Here is an 18,862-nt window from a genome sequence, read left to right as displayed (position 1 = left end):
AGTTCAAGCCTATCCCTGTACACAGCACAACTGCCCCAATAGGTACAGTATGCACAGAACAGCCCATTGAGTCTAAATGCAAAATATGGCATAAATAGATAGAATGATTTAATGTTTAAGAAGGAACTGCAGATTCTGGAAAATTGAAGGTAGACAAAAATGCTGGAGAAACTCAGCGGGTGCAGCAGCATCTATGGAGCGAAGGAAATAGGCAACGTTTCGGGCCAAAACCCTTCTTCAGACAGATTTAATGCATGGGTGAAATATTTAGAATTCTGTTGCTGAAGCAGAGCCGTGCCTGTAGCCCTCCCAGTCTGAAGGGTCTCGACCCAAAACATCACCCATTCCTTCTCGGCAGATATGCTGCCTGTCCAGCTGGGTTACTCTAGCCTGTTGTGTCTATCTTGTGCCTGTAGACTGTTGCTCTAGGCCTCATTTACTGGAGCATTCTGCTTTTGGGGAGCTAGGATATGCATATTAGGGGTTGCTTCAGGCATTCAGCATTGTGCCAGCTTTTTCGTGGACGTACCCTCTTGGGGCATGAAGTTTGCGGATGGAAAGTGAGACGAGGATTGAAGTGGCAAATGATGGCTTTAATGATCAAAAGGCATTGGTCACCCCCCCCCCCCCCAAAAGACAGTGCAGTGACCATAAATTTGAAGGTGGGGGGGGGGGGGGGGGTAAAAATTAAATTCAGGCAGCATCACTGGAGAACATGGGCGACATTTCACATTGGCCTTTGTCCATCCATCTCACATTCCACCTCCTTGCCCAGTTTCACCTGTTACTTGACAGGCTTGGTCCTGCCCCTCCTCTACTCTAGCACCTCCTGCACACCCCCCTCACTCCAGCATAAAACATCACCTATGTTCTCCAGAGATGCTGCCTGACTTGTTGAATTACTCAAACACTTTGTTTCCACATGTTAATCAAAGTTGCAGCAAGATGTGGACTATCAAATGGAAGATGGATAAATTCAGCTATCACCTTCTTTGACACACCTTTGTGTTGAAAGTTTACTATTTTACTGAGACCTTTAAAATAACAACCCAACTAAAAATAAGTTCTGCAAAAGAGGTTTATTTGTGAAAGTACAATATATACACCATTTTTTAATTACAAGTTACTGCACCAACTGCTTTGCTGCACATTTTAAAGATGGAATCTATCGTCGAGAACATCGTTGACTTTGAATAGCATTTCTTCATTTCCTTCTTCTGGCTCCTTGTTTGTAACTTCGTTCTCCTAGAAGAAAATCATTCAGGTTGTATTAGGTTGCTTCAGTCTTCCAATTGTAGTCTACCAGAAATATGCAGGAAAATTAACTAGTGCCTCCCTTGTCTCTCTTCCTCACCCCCCCCCCCCCCCCCCCCCCCCCCCCACCACCACCACTCCAAAAAAGAAAAAACAATGCAGACCACTCTGGACAGCAGGGACATTTCACAGTGACATGGTCTAACTGTTATGTTCTGCACATTGCAGCCTGCAGGAGTTGACCATCAGCCTGGAAGGGGAACTTGCTGTTCCGGCCCCTGCTCGTTCCCTGAAGACCAGGAGGAGGGAGCTAGCAATGACAAACATGATGGGTGGGGAGCAAGGCAGGAAGGAGAGGGTGAACTGGGGTCTGGCCTACATCACCCTCTGGGCACTTTAGCCGACATCAATCATCAATCACCCGTTCACACTAGCACCATGTTATCCCACTTTCAAAGTCAAAGTCAAATGTGTTCGTCACATGCTCCCGAAGGTGCAGTGAAATGAATTTGCTAGCAGTGATACTTTAAAAAAAAAAACACAATACACAATAGAATTGAACACAAACATCCACCACAGCATTCTTCACTGAGGTGGAAGGCAACAAAGTTCAGTCAGTCCTCCTCCTTTGTTCCTCCGTGGTCAGGCACATAAACATGGCGTAATCGCCACTACGGATGGCCGGATGTACAGGCCCTCTCGTCGTACAGGCCTTCTCATCCACGCCAGACACACGAGGGGCAATTTACAGAGGCCAATAAACCTACAAACACTTTGGGATGTGGGAGGAAACATATGCAGTTAGATTTAGCTCTTAGGGCTAAAGGAATCAAGGGATGGGGGGGGGGGGGGGGGGGGGGAAGCAGGAACAGGGTACTGCTTTTAGATGATTAGTCATGATCATATTGAATGGCGGTGCTGGCCCGAATGGTCTACTCCTGCACCTATTTTTCTATGTTTCTATGTTCTACAAGGGGAAATGTGCAAACTCCACACAGACAGCACCAGAGGAAAGGATTGAACCCAGGTCTCTGGCACTGCAAAGCAGCAACTACCAGCTGTGTTACTCAATGCAAATAAATTGATACATTCAAGACTTTAATTCAGTTATTACATTATGTTAGTGACCACAACATTAACTTTAAGCTCCTAGAAGATTAATTATTCAAGTACCAAGAGTTTGGTTTATGTCAGTCTTCAAATTAGATTCTATAGATAAAAAGTGTTGTTTAATTTTGAATTGACGTGTATTGGCATAATTGTTGAAGCAAAAGGACTGCAATGGACTTACAAAGGTAATGCTCATTTACTTTTTGGCAAACAAATTAAAATAGTAATTCCTTCCCCTCGTCAGTAGCAGGTTCGAAGGAGAGCCATGAATCCAAATATTCCTCAATTCACAGTAACAGATGCCAGTGTAGGTTTGAAAGGAAAAAGCATTTGGTAGCAGAAGCAAGGTCACCCGTGAGTGCTTACCTCGTCATAGAAATACTTCTCAATTAGCTTTAATGAGGTTTGATACACCATGCTGTTGGAATGGAACTGAAGAGCCTCAATTTTCTCCAAGCCATTAAATTCCTCTATTATTAAACATAATTTATCTGTCTCGCCCAACTGCTCAGCAGCCTGTAACACACACACACACACACACACAGATATACGATTAGTTCATGGCTTTAGTGTACAGTTGCTGCTAATTGCAGGCCATGCTACTCACACCAAGATGCCCTTCTCTTTGGGCTGATGCAGTGACAGGTTCTGTCGAATGGTGAGAATACAAATCTACTGTGACATACACTAGGAAAGAGGGGGAGAGCACTTTACAGAAAATATTAACATGCAAAGTCTTCACATCCTGTAAATAATCCCTATATAAAGGAGTTATGATTGAAGTTGATACATTAAACCTAAATGCAAGTTTTAATACAATTCCCAAACTTGAAAGAAATCTGAAACTATAGAATGGAAGTTGGCCTGGTGACCATAGAGACGCTGATACTTGGAGGTAATTAGTCCCACATTAATGTTCCCTTTAATTTTACTGTTCCTCTGAACAGTAATCTCCCATCTCCAAAATACTCTTCACCAGCTTCAACCAACGCCTTTGGTCATCTACTAATGGGCAAGTTCCATAAAGCTCGAGTTGGTCCTACACGGGTTGATGCCATGCATGGGTTCCATGGACTAGAACCACCTGCTGGGCAGAGCAAGACCGTCGTCCAGCGGTGGGTGAACGAGCAGTGGACAGATGGGCACATGTGAAAGCACGCACAGAGCCTGTAGGCAGCGAATGAATGGAAAGTTCTGAAGCTTTATCACCAGAGGCTTCAGCGACATGGCAGAGTGAAAAGATGCTGCCTGACCTGCTGAGCTTCTGGGCTGAAGTTCAGCAGCGGGAAGTGCTGCCAGGGCACAAAGGCGAGGAGAGGGGCGTCGCATCCAAGGAACAAGATGGCTGGAGGCCTGCAGCAGCCAGAGATCTTTCCTGGATTGGGCACAATTCACAAGAACTAGAGCCAGCGTCCTTGTGAATCTCTGACATTGCTATGTCAACATGGGACTCTACATGTCTCACTAACCTTTGCCTCTGTCTGTGCAAGAAGGAACTGCAGATGCTGGCTTACATTGAAAATAGACAAAATGCTGGAGTAACTTGGGACAGGCAGCATCTCTGGAGAGAAGAAATGGGTGTCATTTCAGGTCAAGACCCTTCAGACAGAGAGCCAGGGGAGGGGAAGTCTAGAGGTACGGAAGGGTTCTGTTTATTTCCCCACGAGTACCAAGTCCTCAACTCAATACAAAATCTGCCGGGGGGTGGGGGGGGGGCCCCAAAAACTGCCAATAAACCAGGCCTTCATTGCCCAGATCACAGCCGTAGTCTCTGGTATTCTTCTCTTTGGACAACTAGATGGCTTTCTACAAGTAGTAGGGAAATTATATAGTATAATGGGCCTGTCCCACTTGCCGATTTTTTAAGCAACTGTCATAGTCGCAGCAGGTCGCCGAAAAACCGGTGACAACCTACGTCATCCTGGCGACAACCTACGACAGCACCTACGCCAGAAGAAGTCAAGCTACGCTCATTGGTGTCAAACCCACTGTCGGCGAAGATTTTTCAACACGTTGAATATTTAGTGCCGACCAGAAAGATGCTACGCTACGACTTATTGCGCGACTGAGGAGGCGACCACCGGCAAACGTGGCGGCAAACTAGTCGCCTGTAGTTGCCTAAAACAGGCCCATTAGTGTGCAACATTCTCCGTCGATTCACTCCGTACATAACATTGTTGCAGTCCTCCACAACTGCTACATTGGTAGATACGTTTCTCCAGTAAAAGGACAAAGTCCTCATTCATGAAGTCAACCATGAACTTTTGCCTCTACCAGATTTTTTTCAGTCACAACCTTTGCTACTTTAAAGAAAAAAAAAACCATTTGCTTACAAGAAAGATATTTCCCAGAGCATCCAGGATCACAAGGGTAACTTTGGCATCTTTGATGTCGAGTAGATTAATGAGGGGTTGCAGCACTCCACACTTCACCAGGTGGACAACCTGTTCAACTGTACCTCCGTTAGTGTAGTTGGTAACAGCCCAAACTGCTTCCTTCTGAGCTTTGAAGTCGCCCTGCAAGATGAGTGGAGGGAAAAAAACATTAGCTCAAAGGGATGTTTTATCAACAAACATAAGGCCTTTGATTGTCAGTTAAAACACAACTGCATAACAGTCACTCAATGTACCATACCATAACCTTCACTAGTAATATTTCATTGGTGTCAGCAATGCTCATGTCCATGTTTAAATGTGATTGCAATGGTCAAGCCACTTGTCAACAGCTTGGTGGGATTTACTGGTTAAATGCCACCCAAAATAAGCGGTGCAAAAACCTTCTGGTGATTGTCGATGCAGCTCGGTCACAGGCACGATTTCTTACACAGATCACACAATAAATAGACAGATAAAATGCTGGAGTAACTCAGCGGGACAGGCAGCATCTCTGGAGAGAAGTAATGGGCGACGTTTTGGGATTGAGACCCTCGATTCATTGTCTCCAGAGATGCTGCCTGACCCGCTGAGTTACTCCAGCATTTTGTGTCCATCTTCAGTGAAAACCGGCATCTGCAGTTCCTTCCTGCACATTCGCTCAAATAATTCCCATTCAACAAATACAGTAACCAATTCTGTGAATGACTCACAACTGAAGTACCTACTTTTTGCAGCAGTTCAACAAGAGGAGATATAATTCCACAGGTAATCAGCTGTTGAATCTGCATTGTCTGCCCTGCAGCAATGTTGGAGATGGCCCAGGCAGCTTCCTTCTGTATACAGGTCTTGGAATGTTTCAGGAGCTTTGGCAGAACAGAGAGAACTCCAGCTTCGAGGACAGCGTCCGTTTGACTGTCAGTCCCACTCACAACATTGCCGATAGCACGGAGAGCAGGGGTCTGAAATACATGGCAAACACAAGGCACTTGTGATAAAGTGGACCAAACTGAAATGGCCAGCAATTCATGGCACAATTGGTTCAATAACCGATGTTTAAATTTGACATATTTCCAGGATACAGATACTGCAGCCCTCTGCAAAGTCTAGCTCCAAGTATGAAGGTCACATTTAGGGATCGGGACCCCGCCTGAAGACTTGGTCAGTGGGATTGGAAAGGCTCATCTGACCGTGGACCTGCTCGAAGTCTCGGATAAGGTAGGTAGCCTTCAAGGTGGGCTACAGGAGGCTATATTTAAGAGGGAGTTAGATGTGGCCCTTGTGGCTAAAGGGATCGGGGGTATGGAGAGAAGGCAGGTACAGGATACCGAGTTGGATGATCAGCCATGATCATATTGAATGGCGGTGCAGGCTCGAAGGGCCGAATGGCCTACTCCTGCACCTATTTTCTATGTTTCTATCCCTGGGGTACAAAGACGGCTGGGCAAGGAGAGGAGCGTGAAGTTGGTTCATGGGAACTGCTCCAGTACATAGACATAGTCGCTGGCCGGCTGGGCTGGGAATAATGGCAGTGCTTGCATGTGTCATTTCACTGTGCAGTGGCAAATAAACCACTATTGATCTATTGCTAATTTTAAAAAGCTAATAATGACCCGATGAGTTGCAGGTGAAGCAAAAGCCAATCTCCCTCCTCAAAGCACCTGTAAAGTAAATGTCTTGCAACATGTAGCTGCTGTACACACATCCTGCAGAAGATCTCCCCATCAATAAAGACTTGTACATTCACAATATCCTCAAATCAGATAAAGCTACAAAGCTGGATCTCCCTTTTGCCAAAATTGCTATTTCATTTGGCATACCATGTCATCCATGCATGCCAAAAAACAGGAATTTTAATATCTTATCTTATTTTCTCTGCTCTAGTTTAGTTTATCGTCATGTGTCTAGAGGTACAGTGACAAGCTTTTTTTGCATGCTATCCAGTCAGTGGAAAGACAATACACGAGTTAGAGCTCTAGGGGCTAGTGGAGTCAAGGGATATGGGGAGAAGGCAGGCACGGGTTATTGATAGGGGACGATCAGCCATGATCACAATGAATGGCGGTGCTGGCTCGAAGGGCCGAAAGGCCTCCTCCTGCACATATTTTCTATGTTTCTATGATTACAATCAAGCTGTCCATAGTGCAGAGATAGAGAATAATTACTATAGAGGCAAGTAAAGTCAATGTTGCCCACATCTCAAATACTCCAAAAGATTAACAATACTCATCTTGGAATTATTCAATGAATAACTGAGTTTTTTTTCCCCCCACAGAGGGGGTGGGGGTGTGTGGGTGTGTGGAGCGAGCTGCCAGAGTGGGCACAACATTTAAAATTGACTTGGACAGGTACATGGTTAGGCAAGGTTTAGAAGGGTATGAGCAACATTGGATTAGCTTAGATGGGGCATCATGGTGGAGTTGGGTTGAAGGGCCTGTTTTGGCGTTGAATGCCTAGAGACAAAAGAATCCATTGTCGTATGAATAAGCATCTCCACCACAAACAGGTTTTCCAGCGTAGTTTTGTTAAAGCTGCTCACACAAATGGACTGCCGTTTCTCCTCATCTTTCCTTGCAATGTAATTATCGCAATAATGTAAACAAAATACTCGACATGCAGATAAGTATTCAACGCAAGATTGCTTTTTGTCATCAGCAAGATTCTGATGTCCCAGTAGGTGAATTAAAATGTGCAAATTTGGAGACTGTGCAACATCAATCAGAAGCAAATATTAATTGCTAGGCCACACAACCACCTTTGAAAGATGCCTCACCTCATAAATTAAACGGAACATGATATTTTCTTTGATTAAATTTACACAACTTATTTTGAAGTTTAATTCAACAGGACTCGCATTCCATCCAGACTCAGGTGGCCTCTGTGCAGAGTTTGCAGGTCCCCTTGGCTAAATGGTCTGGTTTCCTCCCACATCCCAAAGATATGGATTCATTGATGTCTAAATTGCCCCTAGCATGTAGAGAATGAATGTGAAAGTGAGATGACCTGGAACTAATGTGAAATGGAGATCGATGGTCAGCGTGGACTTGGGGGGAGCTGAAGGGCACGTTTCCATGCTGTATCCTTGGGGAAAAAAATTTCAATGAGAAGCAAGATAGAGCCGTCAGATTACTCACCAACACAGTCAGAAGATCACTGCCCATCAACTGAACAAGTCTTGGCAAAATACCAGTCTGAATCACCACTTCAATGCGCTCGTTCGGGCCGTCAGTGAGGTAGGACATTGCCCAACAAGCATCAGAGAGCAGTGTAGAATCACGATGATGAAGTAACTGAACCAGCATGGGCAGTATCTGGCAAACCGTCTCCAGCGGTGGGTGTGGGTTTTTGTTGCGGCACAGGTTCGACAAAGTCCACGCGATATTGCGCAAGAATCCAATCTAAAATTCAAATTTAAAATCTGATAGGTCAACACTGAAGTAGAGGTGGGCAATTTATTAGGTTTAGTAAGTTTAGGTTTGGGATGTCAGGACTTTCTTATGAAGAAAGACTGGATAGACTCGGCTTGTACTCGCTAGAATTTAGGAGATTGAGGGGGGATCTTATAGAAACTTACAAAATTCTTAAGGGGTTGGACAGGCTAGATGCAGGAAGATTGTTCCCGATGTTGGGGAAGTCCAGGACAAGGGGTCACAGCTTAAGGATAGAGGGGAAATCCTTTAGAACCGAGCTGAGAAAAACATTTTTCACACAGAGAGTGGTGAATCTCTGGAACTCTCTGCCACAGAAGGTAGTTGAGGCCAGTTCATTGTCTATATTTAAGAGGGAGTTAGATGTGGCCCTTGTGGCTAGAGGGACCAGGGGGTATGGAGAGAAGGCAGGTACGGGATACTGAGTTGGATGATCAGCCATGGTCATATTGAATGGCGGTGCAGGCTCGAAGGGCCGAATTGCCTACTCCTGCACCTATTTTCTATGTAACAAGATCAGATATAGTGGAATATTCAATGCACCAGCTGTAAACAAATTTACAAAGATATTCTAGTTGCCCCCCCCCCTTAATTGTGACGTTAATGATTGTTGCGCCACCTGGTGGCTAGGCCGCTTACTGGGCGAACCCTCGGCACTAGGTCTGGCAGAGTCACGTGACTGTGGCGGGAAGATGTAGTCATGTGGTGTGTGTGTGTGTGTGTGTGTGTGTGTGTGTGTGTGTGTGTGTGTGTGTGTGTGTGTGTGTGTGTGTGTGTGTGTGTGTGTGTGTGTGTGCGTATATGTATATAGCTAGCTCTGGGAGAACCCGCCCCAGTCGCGTGTGGGCTATTCTCTGTACAACACAATAAAGATCACTTTGTTTCACAACACGCGTCTCGCTATAACACAACCAATTTGCACAAGAGATGCAACTGGATCAAAATCAATGACAAGGGTGGAATTGTACTTGCATCAACCAGGTTCTCTACACGGGAAGGACAGGATTTAAGAGGCATCTCTAGCATTTTAAATGTAGCAATGTTTCTCAAGGCATTTCACAGCACCACTTTCAAAAATATTTGACTGAGCTACTCAAAATCAGACGTTATTCTTTTATGTTATTTTTTTTTAATATAAAGAATCTTTTGAAATTAAGCAATGGAACAAAAGGAGAACATTCTAAATCTTAAATCATTGAAAGCTGAAGGCAGAATATCAGTGAAACCGAGAGGTTCACATTCAAAGAGTCAAGATATTGCCAAAGAAAAGCAGGAAAAAAAACCTTGTGTGATCAGAGGAATATTCTCCGGATTGTTATTCATTTCAATGGTACATTGAAACAAATAACAGGGGCGGCACAGTGGTAGAGTTCCCGCCTGAGATCACCAGAGACCTGGGTGCTGTCTCTACGGAGTTCGTGCGTTCATCCCGTGACCATGTAAGTTCTACAGATGCTTCAGGTTCCTCCCACATTACAAAGATGTGCAGCTTTGTAGGTTAATTGGCTTCTGTAAATTGCCCCTAGAGTGTCGGGTACGGGTGACATACGGCACAGACTCGATGGGCCGAAGGGCCCATCTCCACGCTGTATCTCTGAACTAAGTGTCTTATGTACAGTTCCTTTTTTGCATAAAGTTCAGTAAAAATCTTACTACGTCTCAGCACATTTATACTCGGGTACAAGTGCGTGGCAATAGTGGATTACACAAAGACCGCACACGAGAATCAGCACAACCTCAGCACCATTTTTGCATCATTTCAAATTGTAACCTCAACGGTATAAACAGCAGCCTCCAACAGAATGCTAAACAGAGGAACTGCACGCGGCAGTCTAAACTTACAGAAAGGTCAGGTTTCACCAGCCCCAGAAGTGACGGGATAGCCGAACTCATAATGACAGCATCGCGATAAAGGGTACCATCACCTGAAATAAATTCGAGAGAGTTACCAGTTCCATTTCAGTGCATCAGTAGAAAGTCAACTAAAAGCAGCTGGCTGGAAACAAGCCAATTCGTACCTGCAATGTTACCCAAAGCCCACACAGCTTGCTCACTGATGTGCATGTGGGGAGAATCAAGGAGATGGACAAACGCTGGAATAGCACCTGCTTCCACCACAGCTTTGGTCTGGAGCGATGTACCAGATGAAATGTTAGTGAGTGCCCAGGCAGACTCAAACTGCAGTGATGCATCATCATCGCGGCCAAGGAATTCAACAAACTTCACGACCAGTCCCAATTCAATTATTTCATCTAGTGGAGGCTTCCATGCTCGTGACAGAACCTTCCTATCGAGAGGAAACAATGTACAAAGGATTTAGTCGCCAGAGTTTTACTCATCCTTATGTAAAGTGAATTGACAAAAGTGGACTAGGATTGCGTTTTGTCCGTTTTGGGTCGCACCAAACCTCAAGGACAAGCCTTTGGATAGAATGGCAAAGGTGGTGTACAGTCTGCTTGCCTCTACAGGTTGGGGGCATATAGTACAAGAATCAAAGTCATAGTGCAGCTGTGTAGGACTTGGTTTAGGCTGCAATTAGATTAGTTTGTGCAGTTCTGGTCGCTTTGATACAGGAAGATGGAGGCTTTGGAAAGGGCGCAGAAGATGGCTGAACGAGGGGGTATTATTTACAAGGAGAGGTTAGACAAACTTAAATTGTTTTCTCTGGAGCGTTGGAGGCCGAGGAGAGACCTGATAGAAGTATGAAGTGATGAGATGCATGGATAGGGTAGCAGTTGCAACTTTCTTGCCAAGGGTGGAACTGTCACAGAGTGCAGAGAGTAGTGGTGGAGATACGATAGCAGCATTGAAGAGGCTTTGAGATAGGCACCTGGTTATTCAGGGAATGGAAGGATATGGATGCGAGTTAAAGGAAATTAGTTTATTTTGGCATCATGTTGAGTGCAGGAACTGTGGACCAAGTGTGGCCCGTTCCACACTTTACATTCTATGATAAGGACAGGTGCAAAATGTCACCTTGCATGCAAGGATTCAGAGGTCGAGGTCAGGATAATATAAAGACATAAAATAACTACATACTGTACTACGTTTGCTAACTTTAATAAAAGTTAGCATTTTTCTTCAGGTGATATGGAAACACTTAAGCAGAGAGAACAATATACAGAGACACAGTAACAGAGCAATCATTATTGTTCTGATATTTGAAACTTTAAGGACTTTCCACGATTATAGTGTTTAAGAAGGAACTGCAGATGCTGGGAAATCGAGGGTAGACAAAAACGCTGGAGAGACTCAGCAGGTGCAGCAGCATCTATGGGGCGAAGGAAATAGGCAACGTAGATGCTGCCTCAACCGCTGAGTTTCTGGAAGGGTCTCAACCCGAAACGTCACCTATTCCTTCGCTCCATAGATGCTGCCTCACCCGCTGAGTTTCTCCAGCATTTTGTCTACCTTCGATTTTTCCAGCATCTGCAGTTCTTTGAATGAATGAATAATTTTATTGGCCAAGTATTCACATACAAGGAATTTGCCTTGGTGCTCCGCCCACAAGTGACAATATGACATAGTGTTTAAGAAGGAACTGCAGATGCTGGGAAATCGAAGGTAGACAAAAACGCTGGAGAAACTCAGCGGGTGCAGCAGCATCTATGGAGTGAATACCCTTGGGTATCGGCCCGAAATGTTGCCTAGTTCCTTCGCTTCATAGATGCTGCTGCACCCGCTGAGTTTCTCCAGCACTTTTGCCTTCCCCGATTACAGGTTGGTTCGACAGAGGCCGATGGGGGTTTGGAGTAAAGTGGAAAGAATCAATAAACAAATCTCAATTCAATTGAGAATTCAACACTTTTGTTGATGGTGTCCTAAATTGAATGACTTCACAGGCCTACCCTTACAATGGAAATTAGACCAAGACGGGTGGATTAATATGGTTAGCAGCTCCCTGCAGTCGGAAAAGAAAATGAGCACATTCCAGTAAAGAAACCAAGCTCATACCTGGCTCTGTATGTAGCCTGGAGCTGTTGCTGTGGATCTTGGCTATTCATTCCCTTCACCATCTCTTCTGTAGTCATGTCAGAGTCCTACAAGAGAGTGCAGAGCAAGGCTTCAGGTTTGATGGAATATGGTCATCAGGTTAATTTTTGGATAAGGATAATTTTATGGAGTGCTTGGAGTTCATTAAATTTTTTTTTAAATGGCTAAATTAAAAAGGTGTGCACAACAGTGGCACAGCACCAGAGACCCAATAGACAATAGGTGCAGGAGTAGGCCATTCGGCCCTTGGAGCCAGCACTGCCATTCAACGTGATCATGGCTGATCATCCCCATGCTAGATCCTGACTCTGGGTGCTGTCTGTACGGAGTTTGCAAGTTCTCCTGTGACTGCGTGGGCTTTCTCCAGGAGCTATCGTTTCCTCACACATTCCACAGATGCACTAGCTTGTAGATTAATTGGCTTCTGTAAATTGTCCCTGGTGCGGGTAACAGGACTAGTGGATGGGTGATCGCTGGTCAGGGTGGACTCGGTGGGCCAAAGGACACATTTCCACACGGCATCTACAAACTAAGAACAGAGAAACAGTACAAAAATCATGCGTAACAAGCCGATTCGTGTCTTCTATATGTGGTTAGCCCATCTGGGCCGCACAGTTGCTAACTCACTGTGCTGGAGACCCAGGTTGGATCCTGCTCTCAGGTGCACATGACCATGTGGGCATCCCAAAGACATGGAAGTCTTGGGTTAATGGGCCACTGTAAAATTGCCCCCTTGTGTAGAGTGGACGCGAAAGTGGAATAACTGAACTAGTGTGACCAGGTGGTCAATGGTCGGCATGGATTTGGAGGGCTGAAGGGACCCAGTTTCCTTGCTGCATCTTTCAAGGCAATCAATTAACAACTTGTATCTAAAAACGGTAGGTCATTAGCTCATTGTGGACTTGCACCAAAGCAAGACACCAGAGAATGAAAACTGAAGGTACATCTCACGTTGCTGAGGAAGACTTGGCATTTCACTAGAAGCCATACACACCACCTAACAAGGACTGCAAATCACATTTGGCAAACAATATCGCAAGGAATGTGTCCCATCCCCTCAAATGCTGAAAAGCAAAGCCAATACAAAATTAAGCAAAGGGTAAAATCATAGCTTCAACTTCAGCTAAGTGGTTTGACAGACAATAGTCAATGGAACAACACATACATGAACTCCCGCTGGTTTCTGCAATGAGTAAGTATCGTCATCTTGAAAATTGCCAATGTTGCGCCTCTTCAAGATTTGTTCATCTTTTTTCGCTTTTCGTAATTCAACGCAATATTCAGCCCTTTGTCTCCTCAGGTCCTGTTTTGTGGGTGGGGGTGGGAAGAAGAAAAAAACTGGAGAGTAATCGGAGGAATTAAGAAAGAGCTTGCAATTCACGGCAAGTCATAACCCATGCACTTGACCCTGTTTGCAGCAATTGAAGATATTTCGATCTGTTCAAGGCAAGAGGATTGGAGTCGCCCAAACTTAGTGGATTTGCACAAAACTATTGTAGAGACAAATACAACTATACAGCACAGTGGCACAGCGGTAGAGTTGCTGCCTTACAGTGCCGGGCACGACTACAGGTGCTGCCTGCAAGTTTTCCCCCGTGACCACGTGGGTTTTCTCCAGGTGCTCTGGATTAACCATATAACCATATAACAATTACAGCACGGAAACAGGCCATCTCGGCCCTACAAGTCCGTGCCAAACAACTTTTTTCCCTTAGTCCCACCTGCCTGCACTCATACCATAACCCTCCATTCCCTTCTCATCCATATGCCTATCCAATTTATTTTTAAATTATACCAACGAACCTGCCGCCACCACTTCCACTGGAAGCTCATTCCACACCGCTACCACTCTCTGAGTAAAGAAGTTCCCCCTCATGTTACCCCTAAACTTCTCCCACATTCCAAAGACGTGCAGGTTTGTAGGTTTATAGGCTTCTGTAAATTATCACTAGTGTGTAGGATAGAACTAGTGTACGGGTGATGACTGATTGGCACAGACTTGGTGAGCTGAAGGGCCTGCTTCTGCATTGTATCTGAGGCCTAAATAATTACTAAGAACACATAGTGGAGAAATAGAACATGGAGTGCAAACATTGCATGTGTACTCAATTTCAACTCTTCATCTGGCCCCTTAATTCATTAGCCAATATTTGTTTCCTCATATGCTTTCCTTAAATGTATCATGTCAACTGCTCGACTCTGTAGCATACAACGTCCTGGTGGAAGGACTCCTTTTGGGACTTTTCCTTAAATATTTACTAGTGGTCACATCTTGTTGGGCCATTTCAGCACAAATCTTGTGTTAAATCCTTTTATAATTCTCAGAAGCTGCACCAAGGTCTTTCCTGAGACTCTGCCCAAGTAGAAAGGAAATGTATCCACGATTCGCAAGGAAGTATGGACAATATCAATTCTGGTTTGACTTCAATGCACTCTCAACTATGCTTTTTTCCCTTACACACAGGGTGGTCAAACCCATTGGCTGTACTTTTAAGTTTCATCCAAGATTTGATAAAGTTGAACATAACAAAGTTTTAAAAAGTTCCTCTGGAAGTAAACTTAAAGGTTATAAGGTCATAAGGAATAAGAGTAGATTTAGGCCATTCATCCCATCAAGTCTACCCCACCATTCAATCATGGCTGATCTATCTCTCCCTCCAAACCCCATTCCCCTGCCTTCTCCCCATAACCTCCGACACTTGTACTAAACACGAGTGACATTGGACTGAATCACTGTTCAGCATTTAGACTTGTAATTCCATATCCTATTTTTCCACTACAATTTCCAATTGATCACTCTTAGTTTAGTGTAATATTGTCACATGTACCAAGGTACAGTGAAAGGTTTGTTGCGTGCCATCCAAACAAAAAAAAAATGTACATGATTACAATCAAAATATCCACCGTTAAAATAAGTTCATAAGTTTTAGGAGCAGAATAAGGTCATTCAGCCCATCAGGTCTACTCTGCCATTCAACCATGGGGGAGGAGCCATCTTGGGGAACGGATGCTAACCAGCAGCCGTCCGTTTAATTCATTTTTTTTCCAGTTTTTAGTTAGTTTAGTTCGTCGTTTTTTCGGAGAAATTGACTTCTTATTGTGGGGGGGGAAGGAGGTAACCTTACTTCTAGGTCCCTACCTGGTCGGTGAGGCAGCTTTTTCTCTGGGCTGCCCGTCGACCCGTCCTCGTGGCCTACCAGCGGGCTTGGAGCGCCGTTTCCTGGTGGGGACCGCCCAGCACCTCGGCTTCGGTGGCGGCACAGCGCTGGAGCGCCATCACGGAGCAGAGCGGGCGATGCCTTGCCTGGGTCGCCGCGCTGGATCGACGCGCTGGAGCTCCGGTGAGCTGTGACCGCCGAGTTCAACACCTCCGGGCTGCAGGTCAGCGGAGCGGAGCGGGCGGCGCCGACATTACCATCGGGAGCCTGGGAGCTCCAACTCGGTGCGTCCCTGTCGGCTTCGGTAGCCGACAATCCCCTGCTAGGAAGCGGCCGTTCCAGGTGGCCCAGCCGCTGTGAGGACTCTCCCGACGCCGGGGCAAGACCACCCGGCCAGAACGGCCAGGAACATCGGGCCTCCGTTGAGGCAACAGCGGTGGCCTTAATAGGCCTGACTTTTGGGAGGACTGGGGTTGGGGACTGGACTTTGTGCCTTCCCCCACAGTGGTAATCATTGTGGGGGGATGATTTTTCTGTGTGTAGTTACTATGTTAGTCTGTGTCCAAGATGGCTGTCGGAAGAGAGAGTGGACGCTGGCGCGCTTTAGCTGCCGCTGCTCTCCCTTCACATTGTGTTTTTTTGATTTTTTGATTTTTGTGTTTTTGGAGCGATTTCTATCTTTAATTTGTGTATTGATGATGTCCTTATTATTTATTTTTCTCCGACTATATGTTTTTTTTCTCTTCTGTTTAATCTTTGTAAGGTGACCTTGAGATTTGAAAGGCGCCTGAAAATAAAATTTATTATTATTATTATTATCTATCTTTCCCTCAACCCCATTCTCCTAATTTCACCCCATAACCCCTTACTAATGAAGAATCTGTCTTCTACTGCAGTTGTACAGGGCCTTGGTGAGACCACACCTGGAGTATTGCGTACAGTTTTGGTATCCAAATCTGAGGAAAGACATTCTTGCCATAGAGGGAGTACAGAGAAGGTTCACCAGACTGATTCCTGGGATGTCAGGACTTTCATATGAAGAAAGACTGGATAGACTCGGCTTGTACTCGCTAGAATTTAGAAGATTGAGAGGGGATCTTATAGAAACGTACAAAATTCTTAAGGGGTTGGACAGGCTAGATGCAGGAAGATTGTTCCCGATGTTGGGGAAGTCCAGAACAAGGGGTCACAGTTTAAGGATAAGGGGGAAATCTTTTCGGACCGAGATGAGAAAAACCTTTTTCACACAGAGAGTGGTGAATCTGTGGAATTCTCTGCCACAGAAGGTAGTTGAGGCCAGTTCATTTACTATATTTAAGAGGGAGTTAGATGTGGCCCTTGTGGCTAAAGGGATCAGGGGGTATGGAGAGAAGGCAGGTACAGGATACCGAGCTGGATGATCAGCCATGATCATATTGAATGGCAGTGCAGGCTCGAAGGGCCGAATGGCCTACTCCTGCACCTATTTTCTATGTTTCTAACCTCGGCCTTAAACATACCCATTGACCTTGGCCTCCACAGCCTTCTGCAGAAATATAACCATTTATCCGATTGGAACCATTCATCTTTCCTTTGATCTGATCAACTTATTCCAAGATTGACAACTCCTACCTTCCTTTGAAACCACTGGAATGATTTGAAGCAGAAATTATGTATCCAGAGAAAGAATACAAAGACCCAAATAACGCATCTAATTCAGAATCTGATAATAAAAATGACATGCAAAAATACTTCTGCACAACTATTCTCTACACATTTCAAGGGATAAATAGACAATAGACCATAATTAAATCACCAACTATAAATTTCAGTTGCATATATTGAGCATGCCAATTGGACAAGAGTGGGGCTATAGGCAGAGTAAATGCAAGTTTAATGCAAGTGAGAGCCAAATGAAGATAAGCGAATCACACAAAAACAATTACCTGAGAGTTTTTGCCATAATTCTTGAATTTTTTCATCCTGTCATGCTCCGATTTGCAACTGGACGACATCTTCACAGCCGGAGTTTTTACAAAGACTGTGACAAAGCTTCCGACAATGCGAGCAATAAACTAAAAAACAAACAACATTTTAGCAGAAGAGCGCCACGACTAACTCAAAGTTAATCTATGTGAGCACAGGCAAGAAACCACAGTGTTCTATATATAACCATTCATCTCCCATCCCCTCCCATTCCCAATCTGACCTTTCTGCCCTGGGCCTCCTCCATTGTCAGAGTGAGGCCCAGTGCAAATTGGAGGAACAGCACCTCATTTCGCTTGGGTAGTTTACACCCCAGCGGTATGAACATTGACTTCTCTAACTTCAGATAGCCCTTGCTGTCTCTCTTCATCCCTCTCCCCTGTTCTCCCTCTAGTCTTGTCTCCACCTACATACTATCTTTGTCGCCCCCCCTCCCCCCAACATCAGTCTGACGAAGGGTCGCAACCTGAAACGTCGCCCATTCCTTCTCTCCAGTGATGCTGCCTCACCCGCTGAGTTACTCCACCATTCATCTCTCCTTTGATCTGATTAACTTATTGCAAGATTGCCAAGTCCCTTTCAAAATCACTGGAACGATTTGAAGCCGAATTGAAGCTTTCTGAGAATGAGTACAACGACACGAACATCCCATCTAAAAATACTTCTACACAACTATTCTCCACGCACTTCAGGTATTTATTTCCCCCTTTGAATTTTTAAATGGTTAACTAAACAACCCATTGCAGGGCAACCTAGTAATGTTGCTTCCATTTTATTGCTCATTTTATGGTAGAAAATAATTGCATACAAATGAAATGAGAAACAGTTCAAGAGATTTGGAATGATTAGCCACATTCTATCCCCATAAAGATCAGGAGCCCATATAAATGCAATGCAATTATCTTTCAAATACTCAAGCAGGAATATTAATTATAGATTCAGTGGTTTTTGGGACAATCATTTGAAATGTAACAACTTTGCTGTTATCCACATTTGCTTTTAAATAAATCATTGTTCTGGAAATCACAGTAACTTTGTCTAGACATTCAGATGGCCAACTATCACAATGGCTTTGTAAGAAGATACTCAATGCATTGTAAGGTTAGCACCACAAGGTAGACAGAAGTGCGTTAGAGTCCGATCATTGGCTTGGTTTTGTTTGGAGCTGGTGCCTTCACACTGTAAGCTGCTCCACACTGTCTCTTTATGTCACGTGAACTTTATGCAAAACCAATTTTGAAGCATGCTACTTTAATTCCTTGATGGCATTTTTTAAATCTTTATTCACTTACAGCATAATCTGCCTGCTACTGTGCTGATTCTTCATGGAATTTCGAGTTGACCATTCTAGACAACTTTGGCACGTGGAGTTTGGGGGGGTGGGGTGGGGAGGAGAGGTGGAAGAGTGCAAACAGGGGGTTGGGAATTAAGATTTTAATTTGAACTCCAAGGCTATACGAGGGTAACCATTCCGATTGATAAAAGGGTGGCGGGTGCCTGGAACGCGCTGCCAGGGTGGTGGAGAACAGAGATACCATATAATAAATGATGCTCTATAATCTTTGGTGGAGAGGGACTAAAT

General features: G+C 44.7%; 1 protein-coding gene across 1 annotated transcript; it reads right to left on the bottom strand.

Annotated features, from left to right (window-relative positions):
• Positions 1 to 1,092: 1,092 nt before the first annotated feature.
• LOC116985965 (importin subunit alpha-5-like) lies at positions 1,093 to 17,364 on the bottom strand. Its single transcript, XM_033041107.1, has 10 exons — positions 17,241 to 17,364; positions 13,323 to 13,460; positions 12,119 to 12,204; positions 10,183 to 10,451; positions 10,007 to 10,089; positions 7,871 to 8,134; positions 5,465 to 5,698; positions 4,698 to 4,880; positions 2,731 to 2,880; positions 1,093 to 1,245 (listed from the first exon to the last, which is right to left on the bottom strand). The coding sequence occupies exons 1-10, from the start codon at positions 17,307 to 17,309 to the stop codon at positions 1,153 to 1,155; spliced, it is 1,569 nt and encodes a 522-aa protein (XP_032896998.1). The 5' UTR covers positions 17,310 to 17,364; the 3' UTR covers positions 1,093 to 1,152.
• Positions 17,365 to 18,862: the final 1,498 nt, after the last annotated feature.

Source organism: Amblyraja radiata, chromosome 22, assembly GCF_010909765.2.
Source record: "Amblyraja radiata isolate CabotCenter1 chromosome 22, sAmbRad1.1.pri, whole genome shotgun sequence".
Classification (NCBI taxonomy): Eukaryota; Metazoa; Chordata; class Chondrichthyes; order Rajiformes; family Rajidae; genus Amblyraja; species Amblyraja radiata.
This window is presented reverse-complemented; position numbering and strand designations above follow the sequence as displayed.

Excerpts from the sequence above, each read along its gene's own strand:
- LOC116985965 (XM_033041107.1), bottom strand. The coding sequence starts at position 17,309 with ATGTCGTCCAGTTGCAAATCGGAGCATGACAGGATGAAAAAATTCAAG. Across the intron at positions 13,461-17,240 it reads ATTATGGCAAAAACTCTCAG|GACCTGAGGAGACAAAGGGC; the intron begins GTAATTGTTTTT and ends CCCACAAAACAG. Across the intron at positions 12,205-13,322 it reads AGAAACCAGCGGGAGTTCAT|GACTCTGACATGACTACAGA; the intron begins GTATGTGTTGTT and ends ACTCTCTTGTAG.